Below are 14257 nucleotides of genomic sequence, written 5' to 3'. Positions count from 1 at the left end.
TGTGAAAACTCCACACTGACACGTCGCCCTTGGCTGGAATCGAAGCTGGGTCCCTGGTGCTGTGAGGCTGCAGTGCTAACCACTGAGCCACTGTGCCGCCCTATGCCATTCCTGTCTTAGCATTTTTGCTTTCCCCGTTCTGCTTCGTCCATTGTAAATCCAACAAATTAATTCCTGGTCTTTTCTAACATTACCATCTCTAACCTAGACACCTTCAACTTTGTTAGCTATTATTGGCCTCTTAAACTCTCACTGCCTCTTTGAATTGTCCTTGCCATTATCACTTTCTATTGGTTCTGTTAGTTTTCCTTACCTTCTTAGTCTCCCTGGCTTGCCCTGGACACTTTGGGGTTATTACCTTCCAACCTAACAAGTTATTTTCTAATAACGGATCAAGCCCAGGGTGGCACCCACTATTATCAGCCCCGTAATAAGTTTTTTCTCCAAATAAATTTGCACTGGAGGAATATATACTCTTTGATGACTCCTGTGACAAGCACCCTGGTATTCATTCTACTCTTGGGCATAAACTCAATTTTCAGGCACTGGCAAAGTCTGCAAAAAGCTGATCTCCTTTTCCAGCTCCTATTAAAAAAAAAACTAGGGGCATTTTCCCCTTAAGTGCAAAATTCTGGTAGTCATACCATTTGTCAGCCACATTTGAACAAAGGTTCACAAATTGCACAGCCACAGACATTGGATTCGCTGTAGTATCTCTGGCAATTCTCTTTGTTCCCAGCAGTTTTCTCTTACAGCTTATGATACTTAAAGCACACAAAGTGGTTCTCTCCTGGTTTCCCATTTTAATTACTTCTTTGAATAGTTGGACATCGATGTGCCTTTCCCATATTTGCCACTCTGATTTTTCTTTCATGTTCCTCTCAGAAAGAGGCCATAATTAAATAGATCTAACAACAAGATGGACAGGTATTCTTAACGGGGAAATGTATGAGGTATTTACTTTGGTTGGAAGAATAGAAAAACAGAATATTAAAGATGTGAAACATGTAAATTTTGATGTTCAGAGAGACGTGCCACATTCAGTTGTGAATGGCTGTGGACGAGTATACAAGACACCTGAGTAAGAACCTCCATAAATATTCCCCTCTTCAATAATGGAGAGTGCCAACACTTCAGCACAAAAGATAGGGCTAAAACATTTGCACCAATCTTTAGCCAGAAGGGCTGAGTGGAAAATATATCCTGGCTTCTGTGGTGAAACCCGGCATCAAAGATGCCAATCTTCAGTAAATTTGATTCACTCAACATTACATTAAGAAACACCTGATGGCCCTGGCTATTAGGGGCAGCACAGTGGCTAAGTGATAATCGCAGTTGCATCACAGCCAGGGACTTGAGTTCGATTTCACCATCAGGCGATTGTCTGTGTGGAGTTGGTACATCTTTCCTGTGTCTGTGTGGGTTTCCTCCAGATGGTCCAGTTTTCTCCCACGTGCCAAAGATGTATGAGTTGCGTGGTTTGGTTAGATGGATTAGCCATCAGGAATGCAGAGTTACGGGGATAGGGTAGGGAGTGGGTCTGGATGGAATGCTCTTCGGAGGCTTGATGTGGACTTGGTGGGCTGAATGACCTGATTCCATGCTGTAGGGATTCTATGATTCGACATTGAAAATGCTGTAGGCCCTGATCACATTCTGTCAATAGTACTCAAGACTTGTTCAGTTTGTTCTGTAACAGCTGCACACTGGCATCTATCCAAAAATGTAGAAAATTTCCCAGGTGTTTCCTGGTTGGGACTAAAAGCAGGTCAAATCCAGTTCCAGACAACTACTGACCCATTAGTCTCCTTTTGATCATTGGTAAAATGATAAAAGGAAGTGAAAATAAGCAGTTCCTGGTCAGCTGCAGATAGAAGCTAAAGACCTTTCTCTCGATATTGGGACTGTTTAAAGTTGTAGCTGATATCTTCTTCTTTGGAGACGTTGCAGTGAAACCTTCTCTAATAAATTTTCTAACCTAGTTCTTTTTGATGTGTTAATGTAATTTGTTTAGGCTGTTTTATTTAAGTCAATTTTTTCTTTCGAGAATGTTGATTTTTAAATGCCCAAATTGGGCATAAGTTTCTCATAATAAAATGTGAGGCTGGATGAACACAGCAGGCCAAGCAGCATCTCAGGAGCACAAAAGCTGACGTTTCGGGCCTGATGAAGGGTCTAGGCCCGAAACGTCAGCTTTTGTGCTCCTGAGATGCTGCTTGGCGTGCTGTGTTCATCCAGCCTCACATTTTATTATCTTGGATTCTCCAGCATCTGCAGTTCCCATTATCTCTGATAAATTTCTCATACTTGGTTTAGTGAGAGTAATGATAAGTATAATGACAGAATAAAGCCAGAATGCAAAATATCACATTCTTGATGTTGATTTATTTCCCCCTATTTTTCCACTGAAGCTTTAAATAGTGACTTCAGAACCTTACCCTTGAGTGGCAACTACCTTATTTATACTCATTTGCAAGTTGGTAAAGGCACACTATTTATATCCTACTTCCAATTATCCCCTGCTTCAGCAAGAAACTAGTTGGCACAAATTTCTGATGATAAAACAGAACTAGGAACCTTGTATTGCAGCTTCCTGAATGCCTGACTGCCAGCATGCATTGAACTGTTTGTTCTGCATAAAGTCCCTACATTGTCTATGACTACCAGCTCCTTGACTCTTCATCCACGCAAGTTGGCATAAGCAAACCGCAGCATCACCACATCATAATAGCTGCTTTTGGACCGACCTAGCTTTCAACAATTCAGAAACATAGGAACAGAAGTAGACCATTCAGTCCTTTGATTTACATTAAGTCAGAGCTAATGGACACCTACAATGTGCATGCTTTTGCCAGATTGAAAGAGCCCGGACCTGCTGAGAATCTTCAACCCAGTTGCAGGCTCACCCTCTTCAGATCTTACTGCTGCAGGCCTTGAGCTCGGTGTTGAGGAGAGGTAGAGGGGCCAGGCACTTCTGGAATGTCCTGTGAAGAAGTTTCTGAGTGCTTGTGTATCTCATCACCTCCCTGTGGGCGCCTCCTGGCACCATCCTGTATCCCTGAGTGGAATGGACAGCAGGAATGAGGTCAATGTCCTTTGTACCTCACTCGGTTTGGTTGCTGAGCACTCATGATAAGGCAATGGAGAGCAGGTCCTTGAACATATCAGACAGACAGTGTTCTGCTAGATCTGGGTTTCAATTATTCAAATCTGACTACCTGAGAATCAATCACATCATTGTTGGCAAGCCTTTGTCATCACTAATTGTTCACTAGACGTTGATCAATAAACTTATTGTTGCCAACTAAACCTACATCTGTAAATAACTCTCTGGCTCCAGTTCATTTGCAAAATTTGATGTAATCCACAATAATGAAAACAGTATTCACAATGAATATCAAATTACTTACTTATGCATGCAACAAACTTTAGTTTTTAAAATAATTGTTTCTCATGTCATTCCATGATTTAAAAAACCCAAAAATAAAAAGACACATTATTCACAAGGCAGCCAGAACTAGCACTATATTTAGAATGTTGCTGGATCAGTTGCCTCTGGATAACCTGCCTGAAATCTGTAGTGGATAAATCATCACAAGATACTTTTAATTCAGCTAATTACTCAGAATGCTTATAAATACTCAAGTACTGAAACAATTATTTAAACATTACTGCATGTAGCAGCCAAAATAAGACCCCACAAGTAAGCAAGGTAACAACTCAACTTGACTATTACTTGATTAATGGTGGAACTTAGCTATAATCCCACCAACTGTGTCTGTCTCTGGAAGTGTCTGGGGTTCAATCTTGTGCAGTGCTGTTCTTTGAAATTCTGATACTGAGTTGTTCTGGTGTTGGATTCTTAAACAAATCTCTTTTTCAAGGTTTTGGTGTGACATTATTGATAATTCAATAGTTTATTTCATCCCCAGCATTGATTACACTTCAGTAGATATGAAGACTGAAGCTTACCTTCTTATCAGAAGTAGCACCCTTGTTCCTCGTTAAATGTGGCTTTAACTTTGTTTAAAACACAGCTTTTCCTGCAATTAACCTCCTTTACCTCAGGACACTTCTTCTGCAGTCTTGATTGCCCATTTGTCTTGAAGCAGCAGATTATTAAGCAATGTTACCTCCTTTCTCCCAGGAAACAGCATGTTTATGTTGTTTCAACTCCTTCTTTCCAGGGATGGTTAATGACCCTGTTGCTCCGATTCCTTTACAACTGCATCTCCTTGTCCCTTTCATCTTGGGTAACAGTTTATTCCAGACAGAGTTATTGCTGATTCTTTCAATCCATTTAAGTTATTAAAGTTGTGAAGTTTACATTGTCACATGCCACTGTGCCAGTCTGCTCAATGACTGCGTAATTAATGGCTGAGAACAGGGTTCCATCTTCTTCTTGGGATCAGCAGTCCTTTAAATGCCAGAGAGCCAGGCCATTTCTCTCATGACCAGCTGGGGAGGGGTGTCAGTAATGTGCCCATTGCATTGCGTACCCAAGGCGAATTTAGAAAGAGTACCCATCCAGGTGAAACTCAGAGTGGAGCATGCAGGTGAACTCCTTGCCAGAGCATCCTCTGGGAGTTCACTGGCTTCCTTCTCTGGTGCAGGTGTAACTGAGGGTCTCTGGTGTCAGCCTCTATAGACCTTTGCTGGTGCTGCTGGTGCCCGTGTAAGAGAAGGGAGGGAATTAGTTGGAGAAGATGAGTAAAAGCTTCTTGAGATTAGGAATGAGTTGGCTGGTGTTATTGGCAGAGCAGCACAGAACAATGAAACTCACTGGTTGATTGCCTATTGATGTCACCTCATCTCCACATGAGTGGATGTTCTCGCCTTATGTCAAAATCCAGAATTTTCTCCTTGTTGAAAGTGTCGAGCCTGATATTTTCCAGTCCTTCCCCAGTCCTGGATCTCTTAGCCTGGGTGTGGGCCAGCTTTTCATGCAGTAAGACAAAGTGAGGGATCGTGTGCGATGAAAGTGGATGAAAGAGCACTTAGTGGTGATGCAGGCAAGTTGGGGATATATTCCTGATGAGCGAGTAGGTAACAGAGGGCAAGAAGGGTTAGTAATTTTGGAGGATGAGGTGAGTGAGAGTCCTTACTGGGACATGATGCATGCAGAACTGAAGATTTTAATCCACAGGCACTGGTGAGATCTAATCACCTTGCTTGCTTAATTATTGAAGTGAAAAGCAGAAGGTTGCATGGGAAAATTTACTGTGGGCAATCACTGAATGGGCACCATGAAATTTACATGTCATCATACTTCAACGAAAATGGCTCTCTTTCCAGCCCATGAGACTAATATTAACATGTAACATTAGCATGGCTTTAATGACAAAATAATGAAATCTCAAACTTACACATCACAGTCTTCCAAATCATAACTGGAGTTCCTTGTTCTTGGAAATGGATGCTAAGATCCACTGGTTGGTCAGACTTTGCCCTGTTAAAATTAAAGAATTTAATTTCCTTTCTAAATCCTTGTTGGTTTTGGCCTAGACAGCAGCACTCATGGGGAAGGGAGTGATTAGATCTGGGTCAGTGAGTTCGGAGATCGGAGATATGCCTGTTGGGATGAACAGAAGGGAAAACAGACCAAACTTAGGCCAAAGGCACCCCCGCTTAAATTAGTCCCAAAGGCTCCTATCTTTTTGAGGCAGCAGCTCCAAACTCCCTTTTATTGCTGGATTTCATGAGCCCTAGAGAAACAAACCTGATCATGACTGTTAAATGTAAATTAACCTTCCAGTTAACGAGGGAACATATTTGAGTGGTTTAGCGACAGTACCACCAGTATAAAACAACTGACAGTCTGATATGGGGCATGTAGGGGACTCATATTGTTAAAAATACTTAACTCTTCAATCGTCTCCCACACTTGGTGAGAGGTTAATACTGAATCAATGCAGTTTCATGTATACCAGTATGTTGGATCATATTTCTCTACTACTTGTAAGAAATGACTACATAATTGCCTGAAGAAAAACATCAAAAGGAACTTAGTGGATATTATTGAAATAGCTCCCAATCTCTTACGAAGAAAGTTTCCTGGATTGACAAACACAGGGCAGCATAGGTCTGTTATTGTCAAGGTCAGAGCTGGAGCACCCACCAGCCTTTAGAGCTAAAGGGTAGAATTTAATGTCAGTTCTGGGGGAAAGATAGGAGGTGGATAAGTTGTTGATTATCAGCTGAAGAGCTGGCAAGATCCCTACATCACATTTTTTTTACAAATTAAGCACCTAACTGGACAATGGAGGGCCTCCCTTGGATCAGGATTCATGAATTGGTTGATATCCTTTATATTAAAGAATGCCTTTCCTTGGAGAGGTCAGGGAGTCAAATGGAAGTGATGGAGTGACGATGCTTTGGTACAGCAAAACAAGATGTACTATAAGCTAGACACAGTTGCAGAAGCTTCAGTTCTTTCTGATGCTGAACTCTAGTTAGACAGACATTTCTTTCAGCCATCAAGCAGTTAGCCTCACGGAAACACTGTCCCAGGAAATACCTGCAATCAGTTTGGAGCCTGCAAGATTGTCCAAGTAAAGTTGGAAAGAGCTTGCCTCTTTTCCAAGCTTTCCATTGGGAACTAGAGACCCCGCAATTCCATCAAATTGTCCAACTCTGGCCCATTCACCTTTGTCTTGACCAGACTGCTTCCCACCCCCTTCACTCACACCAACCAACCCTTGTCTGTTAAGATCCAAGATTATGGAATGTATGGTTTCTTTTCAACCCAGGCTTACTACAATATCAGAGTGGCTCTGTTCTTGGTGGTGCTGACAGTACTCCAAAGGACAGCAGTTTCATGAGATAGGACTTCATCCTGGAGTGGGATGATAGTCTTATCACAAAACATTAAAAACCAGTCAGGCAAAAAAAAGGGGCTGAACCATGCAGTGGAGGTGTGCTTGCCTCAACAGTTAAGGTGGGATGTGAGGAAACTGCCCTCAGTGAATAATGCAACCTTCAATGTCCAATAGCACAATAGGAACACCTTCATTGCTCAGACTGCAGTTGTTCAAGAAAGCTCAATAGTACCATCTCAAGGGCAATCTGTGAGATTTAGAAAAGCTAGCCTTGGTGGCAACACCAGGTCCCAAAAACAAAGTAAAAGACAGGGTTAAAGGAACGGAATCTAATGAGATATATTCAAAATATGTATAAGGTTTTGAGAGGGTAAAAATACAAGATTATTTCCAGGAGTTAATATTTGATAGGACTGGATATAATCTCTGTAAGAACAAAATGGAAGGTAAGAAAACATTCTCATAGTGGATTATTAGAACATTGCTTCATCACAGTGGTGTTCCATACAGAGACTGAAAATAGTGTTCACAAAGGGAGATTATAATCAGAAATATGAAGAAAGGTAGAGAAATTGGGTTAAAGAAGACGGCTAGCAAAGGTGAAAATTCTCAAATAGTCTTTTGTACTGAAACTTCCACGATTTTGAAAAATAAAACTAAATTAAATCGAAATAAAACTAAAATGATGGGGTATTAAGGTGGACTGTAAATCCTTTCTATTGGTTTCGCATACATGTGTATTCACAACAAACTTCATTTACACCCAGCTTATAATGAAACACATACCAAAATATAATTAATGATGTTTATATTATTTTTGCTTTTCTTACTGTGCTTCAATGCTGGAGCATGAAATGTTGAAAAAATCTAAAAATGGTATCATCTCTTCAGGTGCAAGCCATTCATTTGCTATCACAATAGGGACAAATTCTTCATCCATTTTTATCAACATCTGAAATTGCAAAAGGAAGCCAACTTATATCTAGAAATTCTTGAGCTAAAATTTAGCTGAAAACATGTATAGTGCTTTCATGATTTGAATTTTATTCATTCTTTAGGAAAGTATTTAGAAGCTGAATAAAGAAACAAAGCAAAGTATTGGCCTGATTCTTTCAATTAAAGAGTCAAACTTAAATGGTGTGGAGGAGCCGGTGTTGGACTGGGGAGAAGAAGATCAGAAGTCAGACAACATCAGGCTATAGTCTAAAAGGGCTATTTGAAATCACAAGCTTTTGGAGTATTGCTGCTTTGTCAGGTAGAGTCTTTATCTGATGAAGGGGCAGCTCTTCAAAAGCTTGTGATTTCAAATAAACCTGCTGGACTATAACCTGGTGTCATCTGACTTCTGACTTTAATTTAAATGGTGGGCCTGATCTGTCACCGTGGCATTCGATGTTGGCCACTTTCAAGAAAAAAGCGTTTCCTCGCTTTATGCAAAAAACTGGGGCATTTTTTGACAATATATGGATATGTAGGTCTATTTCTAATATGCACTACCAGTGTTACTACTAACATAATACTCTTCACTGCCTGTAAGCATCCCAGTGGTCACCTGAAATAAGTAGTGGATCATTTTAAATGTGCAAAGCAGTATCATACAACTAATTTAAGATAATTCTATAAAATGTGCTAGAAACTATGTGGGATATGTAGCATACAAGTTTCTCTTGCTCTACAGCAATACTAGAGGCCATTACAGAAATGATAGAAAAACATTTTCATTGATTCCCCTCCCATACAGAATGGTGATGGAGAATAGGCTCCTCCCAACACTAGTTCCACTGAATGTATTCTCCTTCCTTGCATCTTGTCCATGTACTTGGAGGTTGTAATTCTCCCTGAATGCATTGAGAATTGTCAGGCACCAATGTGCACCTGGACAGAATATCTACCTTCTTTCACTGTCACTGGATCAACAGATTAGTAACATTAGGTCACATGGGATTCAGGGTGAGCTTGCCAATTGGCTTAATGGCAGGAGACAGAGTAATGGTGGAGGGTTGTTTTTCACACTGGAGGCCTGTGACCAGCGGTGTTTCACAGGAATCAGTTCTGGATCCTCTGTCTGTCATTTATATAAATCATTTGGATGAGAATATAGAGGGCATAGTTGGTAAGCTTGGGATGACATCAACAATAGTGGCATAGTAGACAGTGAAGAAGGTTTTCCAAAATTACAAAGGGATCTTGATCAAATAGGTCAATGTGCTGACAAATGGCAGATGGAGTTCAATCTGGATAAATGAGAGGTTTTTTTTCATTTTGGTACAACAAACAGGGGAGGGGCTTATACCTTTAGTGGTAGGGCCTTAGGCTGTGTTGCAGAACAGAGGGATCTAGGGGTGCGAGTACAAAATTCTTTGAAGCTTGCATCACTTATAGACAGGGTGGTTAAAAGGACATTTGGCATGCTTGCCTTTATTGCTCAGTCCTTTGAGTAAAGGAGTTGGGAGGTCATGTTGAGGACATTGGTGAGGCCTCTTTTGGAATACCATACCCAGTTCTGGTTGTCCAGTTATACGAAGGATATTATTAAATCTGAGAGGGTTCAGAAGAGATTTTACGGGATGTTCCTGAGTACGGAAGGTTTGAGTTATAAAGAAAGGCTGGGACTTATTTCAGTGGAGCGTAGGTTGTTGAAGGGTGACCTGATAAAAGCTAATAGAGTTATACAAGTTATAGATAGAGTTAGTGGTAGTTGTCTTTTTTTTAGGATGAGTGATTTCAAGACCGGGGGCACATTTTTAAGATGAGAGGAGAGAGATTTAAAGAAGACATGAGAGGCAAATTTTTTACACAGAGGGTGGATCGTGTGTGGAATGAACTTTGTGATGAAGTGGTGGATCCAGGTACCATTACAACATTTAAAAGACATTTGGATAGGTACATGAATGGGAAAGGTTTGGAAGGATGTGGGCCAGGAGTAGGCAGGTGGGACTAGTTTAGTTTGGGATTGTGTTCAGCATGAAATAGTTGGACCAAAGGGTCTGTTTCCATGCTGTATGACCCTGACTCTGTAACAGCATTTTTGGGTTTACTTACACCAAATGCACTCCAGTGGTTTAAGAACGCAGCTCACCAGCATCTTCTCATTACGGGTGCACAGTAAATGCTAACCGAGCCAATGATACGTACATCCCATGAACAAATAAAAACTCTACAAAATCATTTTTTAATCAATTAAATTTATGTTTTACCAGGATCCTGATGATAAGAGTGGTAAGGGCGTGGAACGCGCTGCCTGCCAATGTGGTTAACTCAGCCACATTAGGGGCATTTACACAGCCCTTGGATAAGCATATGAATGATGATGGGATAGTGTAGGGGGAGGGGCTTAGATTAGTTCACAGGTCGGCACAACATCGAGGGCCGAAGGGCCTGTTCTGCGCTGTATTGTTCTATGTTCTATATTCTATGATCTATGTTCTATAAGCCTAGACAAAAATGTGAAAGAAAAGTAGAAACTCAGTTAATGTTTTGAGTTGAGTGACCTTTCTTCGGATCTGGTTAACTCTGTTTTCTCTCCACAGAACTGTCAGATGTTCTGAGTTTCTCCAGCAATTTCTGTTTTAGTTTCAGATTTCCAGTATCTGCAGTTCTTTGTTTCATTTTAGTATTAAAAAATGTTTACTTACTTCCCGAATCTCTTTAACTGTGGGTACAGGTTTGTCAATGTATCCCTGAAACTTGAACCAGGAGATGACAACTTGCAAACAGCGGTATAGTGCACCCCATTTTTTGTCTTTTTCATTGTCCTGCAAGCAGTGATGAAAGGTATATGTTCCGTGCACTAGAGAAACCTGTTCCAAAATAAATTAAACACAATATTTATAAGCTTAGAAGGTCATATAATTAAGGCAAAATACAACATTACCCCCACCCTGTAGTCTCTACTTAAATAATATAAAGATGCTTGTAATAACAAACAGCTCTCTAAGTGTGGTTATTTTGCTTCCCATTAGCAGGATATATGTATTTGGTGTAAAAGGTTAGTGCTTAATAGGTAAATAGTCAATTTACATAATCCATGATATAAGAGACCCATGACAATAGAATCTTGGGGACACTTCTGTAGTGAGGCGTGGGCTGTGTATCTGCTCTGTATCTGTCAGAGAAACTTCCCCTTGCTGTGCTTTCCAGAGCCCGTGGGAGAACCGTCAAAGAATACTGATGTTTCTGTTTAAGCCAGTTCTACAGGCACTCAGGCAAAACTGTTGTAAAATCAATTATGATGGACTGGACATTGTCTCTGGATAGCTAAAATGTGTTTCCCTGCAGTGTCATATCTATTTAACTCTCAAATGGCCAGCGTTCCATGAGAGGACAAAAAAAAGGACAAAGATGCTTAAATCACTTGAAGCAGCATTGACATTATTGATTCAGAGGAATTTGCAAAGCAGTTGTTCAAAATGGCAACAACTAGTCAATCAAGCTGCATTACATTTTGAGTCCAAACATCTTACTGATGAGGCAGAACCTTGGCAGAGAAGGAAAGAAAAAGAAGCAGTTGCTGCGCTCTGAATCCCAATACCTCATGTGATGTGCTGCCTTATGATCAGTCATCACAGTTCCTGAATATCTCTACATAAGTTTCTCAGGGTAGTATCCTTGGCCAGCCATCTTCAACTGCTCCATCATAAGGACAGAAGTGGAGAGGTTCACTGATAGATTTACAACATTCGGCATTATTCTACTCAGTACTCTGAATAATGAGACATCAGAATCAGTTCATATTGAGTTTGAGCATGAAGAGAAATCTAACAAGTTGGAGATGGCAGAGAAATACAAGGAGAGAGCAGAATACAATAGAAAGAGTGATGGAATTGAAATGAATAGAAATGGAAGAGAGAAGGCTGGAATGAGCAATTCAAAGGAGGAAGTGAAAAAATGGCTTAAAATGACAGTTGAAAAAGAAGATCGCTGAAGTGAAAGCAGGCTCTTATGGGGAAAATTCTAAACATAAAGCCCAGTAAGGAAATTGTACAGGCCCCATGAAAATTTAAGGAAAAGGATTTGGAAGAATTTTTATGTTGATTGAGAAAATTGCAAAACAGAACTGGACATTGCCCATGAAAAGTGAATCAAAATGTGGAGCAAGGGTGCTTATGTGTTACTATCAGAGGAGGTTTCTGTGGAATGTGATGCAATTAAACAGTTGTCTTGGGTACTTCTGATTAGTTCCAGAGACATTCAAGCGCAACTTTTAAAATTCAAGGAAATAGTCTAGCTAAACCTATATTTGAAATAGGTTAAGTGAAATACTTTTGTTAGATGGATGCAATCATTGAAAGTTGAAGCCATGTATAATACTCTCAGAGACATTATTCTCTTGGAAGAATTTAAAAATGTACTACCTGCTATAATCATAAACTATGTTGAAGGAAAAAACGGTTGCAACTGCTACACAGGCATTAGTAATGGCAGACAATAAAATCAATCAATCAATCATGATTATGAGCTGATCCATGAAACTTAGACCTATCTTCCATCACCCACATAAATTTGATAAAAATAGAAGCTGGCAGTACGCAACAGAAACAAACATTCAGAGTAAAGAAAAGGCAACTGGAAATGACCCAAGATTCCCTCGTCAGTTCAGAAAGGAAGGTACTGAGAGTGATGGTGAAAATCAAAAGCCTCAGTGTTTTCCTTTGTAATTAAGAAGGGCATCATTCAAGATGCTGGAAATAACAAGGGAAGCCTTGGGACATATGTTCATAAGAGTGAGCCTGAAAAAGGGAATTCAGAAGGACCACTGTTCAAATTGCAGTTTTAACTGGAGGTAAACACTGCCGTTAGTGCAGGGGAGTTGAATAGGTAGATAGAGATATAAATAGTTTTAGTCAAAAGGAAGATAACCTATTTTTCTTAAAATGTTGCAGCTAGATCTATAACCGTATCAAGGAGCACAGGAGCTATTCAGAAATAGTAGGAACTGCTGATGCTGGAGTCAGCAATAACAGGTATAGACCTGGATGAACACAGCAGGCCAGGCAGCATTAGAGGAGCAGGAAAGCTGACATTTAGGGTTGGGACCTTTCTTTAGAAATGGGGCTATTCAGACTCTTTGCTAGAAAAAAGAAATCGTTTTCCATCCAGCAATAAAATGAAAACAGAAGTGTTAATGAATGGGATAAGCATATCCCTGTTCCATTGCACAAAATGCACTTGAAGTATGACCTGTCTGAAGTAGTAGCTGTTGGGGTTATTAAGAAATTGCCAATGGATGGGGTTGATTTAATCTCATCAAATGATTTGGTTGGAATAAAAGTTGTAGCATCACTCATAATCACAAAAAAAGTCTGAAAGAAGATAAAGAGACAAAACAGTTACAGGAATAATCATTGAATCCCTACAGTGTGGAAACAGGCCCTTCAGCCCAACAAGTCCACACTAAACGTCAGAGCATCCCACCCAGACCCATCCCCCTATAAACCCACCTAATCTACACATCCCTGAGCACTATGGGCAATTTATCATGGCTAATCCACTTAGCCTGCACATTTTTGGATTGTGGGAGGAAACTGGAGTACCTAGACACAGGGAGGAAGTGTAAACTCTGCACAGAAGGCCCCCCCAGGGTGGAATTGAACCCAGGTCCCTGGCACTGTGAGGCAGCAGTGCTAACCACTGTGCCACCCCAACAAGTTTCAAGTATTTTTCCATCATGTGCAGTGACCAGAGCAATGGCTAAATAAGCTATTACCAGAAGTCAAAGTAATACAACAAGTGGATGTTAGAATAACCGAAGAGTTTTGTAAAGAATGGGATGATTCAAAAAGCATTTGGCATGTCTTCATTATTTGAGATGCAGAGAGTAGATTAAGAGTATAGTAAGTTAGCAAACAGCTCATGATGAAGTTGATGGATTTCTCGAGTGCTATTAGATTAGAAGCAGAATTCTGACGAATAATTGGAAACACTCTTACAGACCTGCAGATGGGTAATGGATAGTTATTCAACAGATAATGGTATTGCCCAATTATCATACAGAAGTAAGGTAAACGTAAGCATGAATGAATAGGATTTTTACATGCCTAAGATTTTACATGGATGTAGTGCAGCACTGTAAAAAGTTTCAGGTAGTTGGGAAATCTCAATATGTGACGAAGCCAGCACCTTTATTACCCATTCAAGTTTTTGAAGAACCATTCAGTCAAGTGTTAGGTTGTGTAGAGCCATTACCAAAAATAATTACAGTCTATCCTGAAAATTATAGATATGACAGGCTGATTTCCAGAGGTTATTTCTTTCAAGACAACTACAGCTGTGGTAGTAATAGAAAAGTTAATTCAGATTTTTGCACATTATGGAATACCAATTCAAATGCAATCTGATCATGTTTCTAACTGCATGCCTAAATTTTTCGGGACATAATCAGCAGTAAGGAATCAACACGCAGTTGAAGTTTGTTGCCTATCATCCACAAACACAGAGAG

The 14257-nt window shown here is 40.2% G+C and overlaps 1 protein-coding gene across 1 annotated transcript in view; it reads right to left on the bottom strand.

The window, feature by feature from the left end:
- Positions 1 to 5395: 5395 nt before the first annotated feature.
- The window catches only part of LOC132209512 (ufm1-specific protease 2-like), a 50840-nt gene continuing 41978 nt past the window's right edge, over positions 5396 to 14257 (bottom strand). The window contains exons 8-9 of the mRNA XM_059645039.1: positions 10454 to 10618; positions 5396 to 5449 (exon numbers count right to left, since the gene is read on the bottom strand). Coding sequence (XP_059501022.1) covers positions 5438 to 5449; positions 10454 to 10618 — 177 coding nt within the window. The 3' untranslated portion in view covers positions 5396 to 5437. The remainder of the gene's footprint in view (positions 5450 to 10453; positions 10619 to 14257) is intronic.

The sequence above is a fragment of the Stegostoma tigrinum genome, chromosome 3 (assembly GCF_030684315.1).
Source record: "Stegostoma tigrinum isolate sSteTig4 chromosome 3, sSteTig4.hap1, whole genome shotgun sequence".
In the NCBI taxonomy this organism is placed as follows: domain Eukaryota; kingdom Metazoa; phylum Chordata; class Chondrichthyes; order Orectolobiformes; family Stegostomatidae; genus Stegostoma; species Stegostoma tigrinum.
This window is presented reverse-complemented; position numbering and strand designations above follow the sequence as displayed.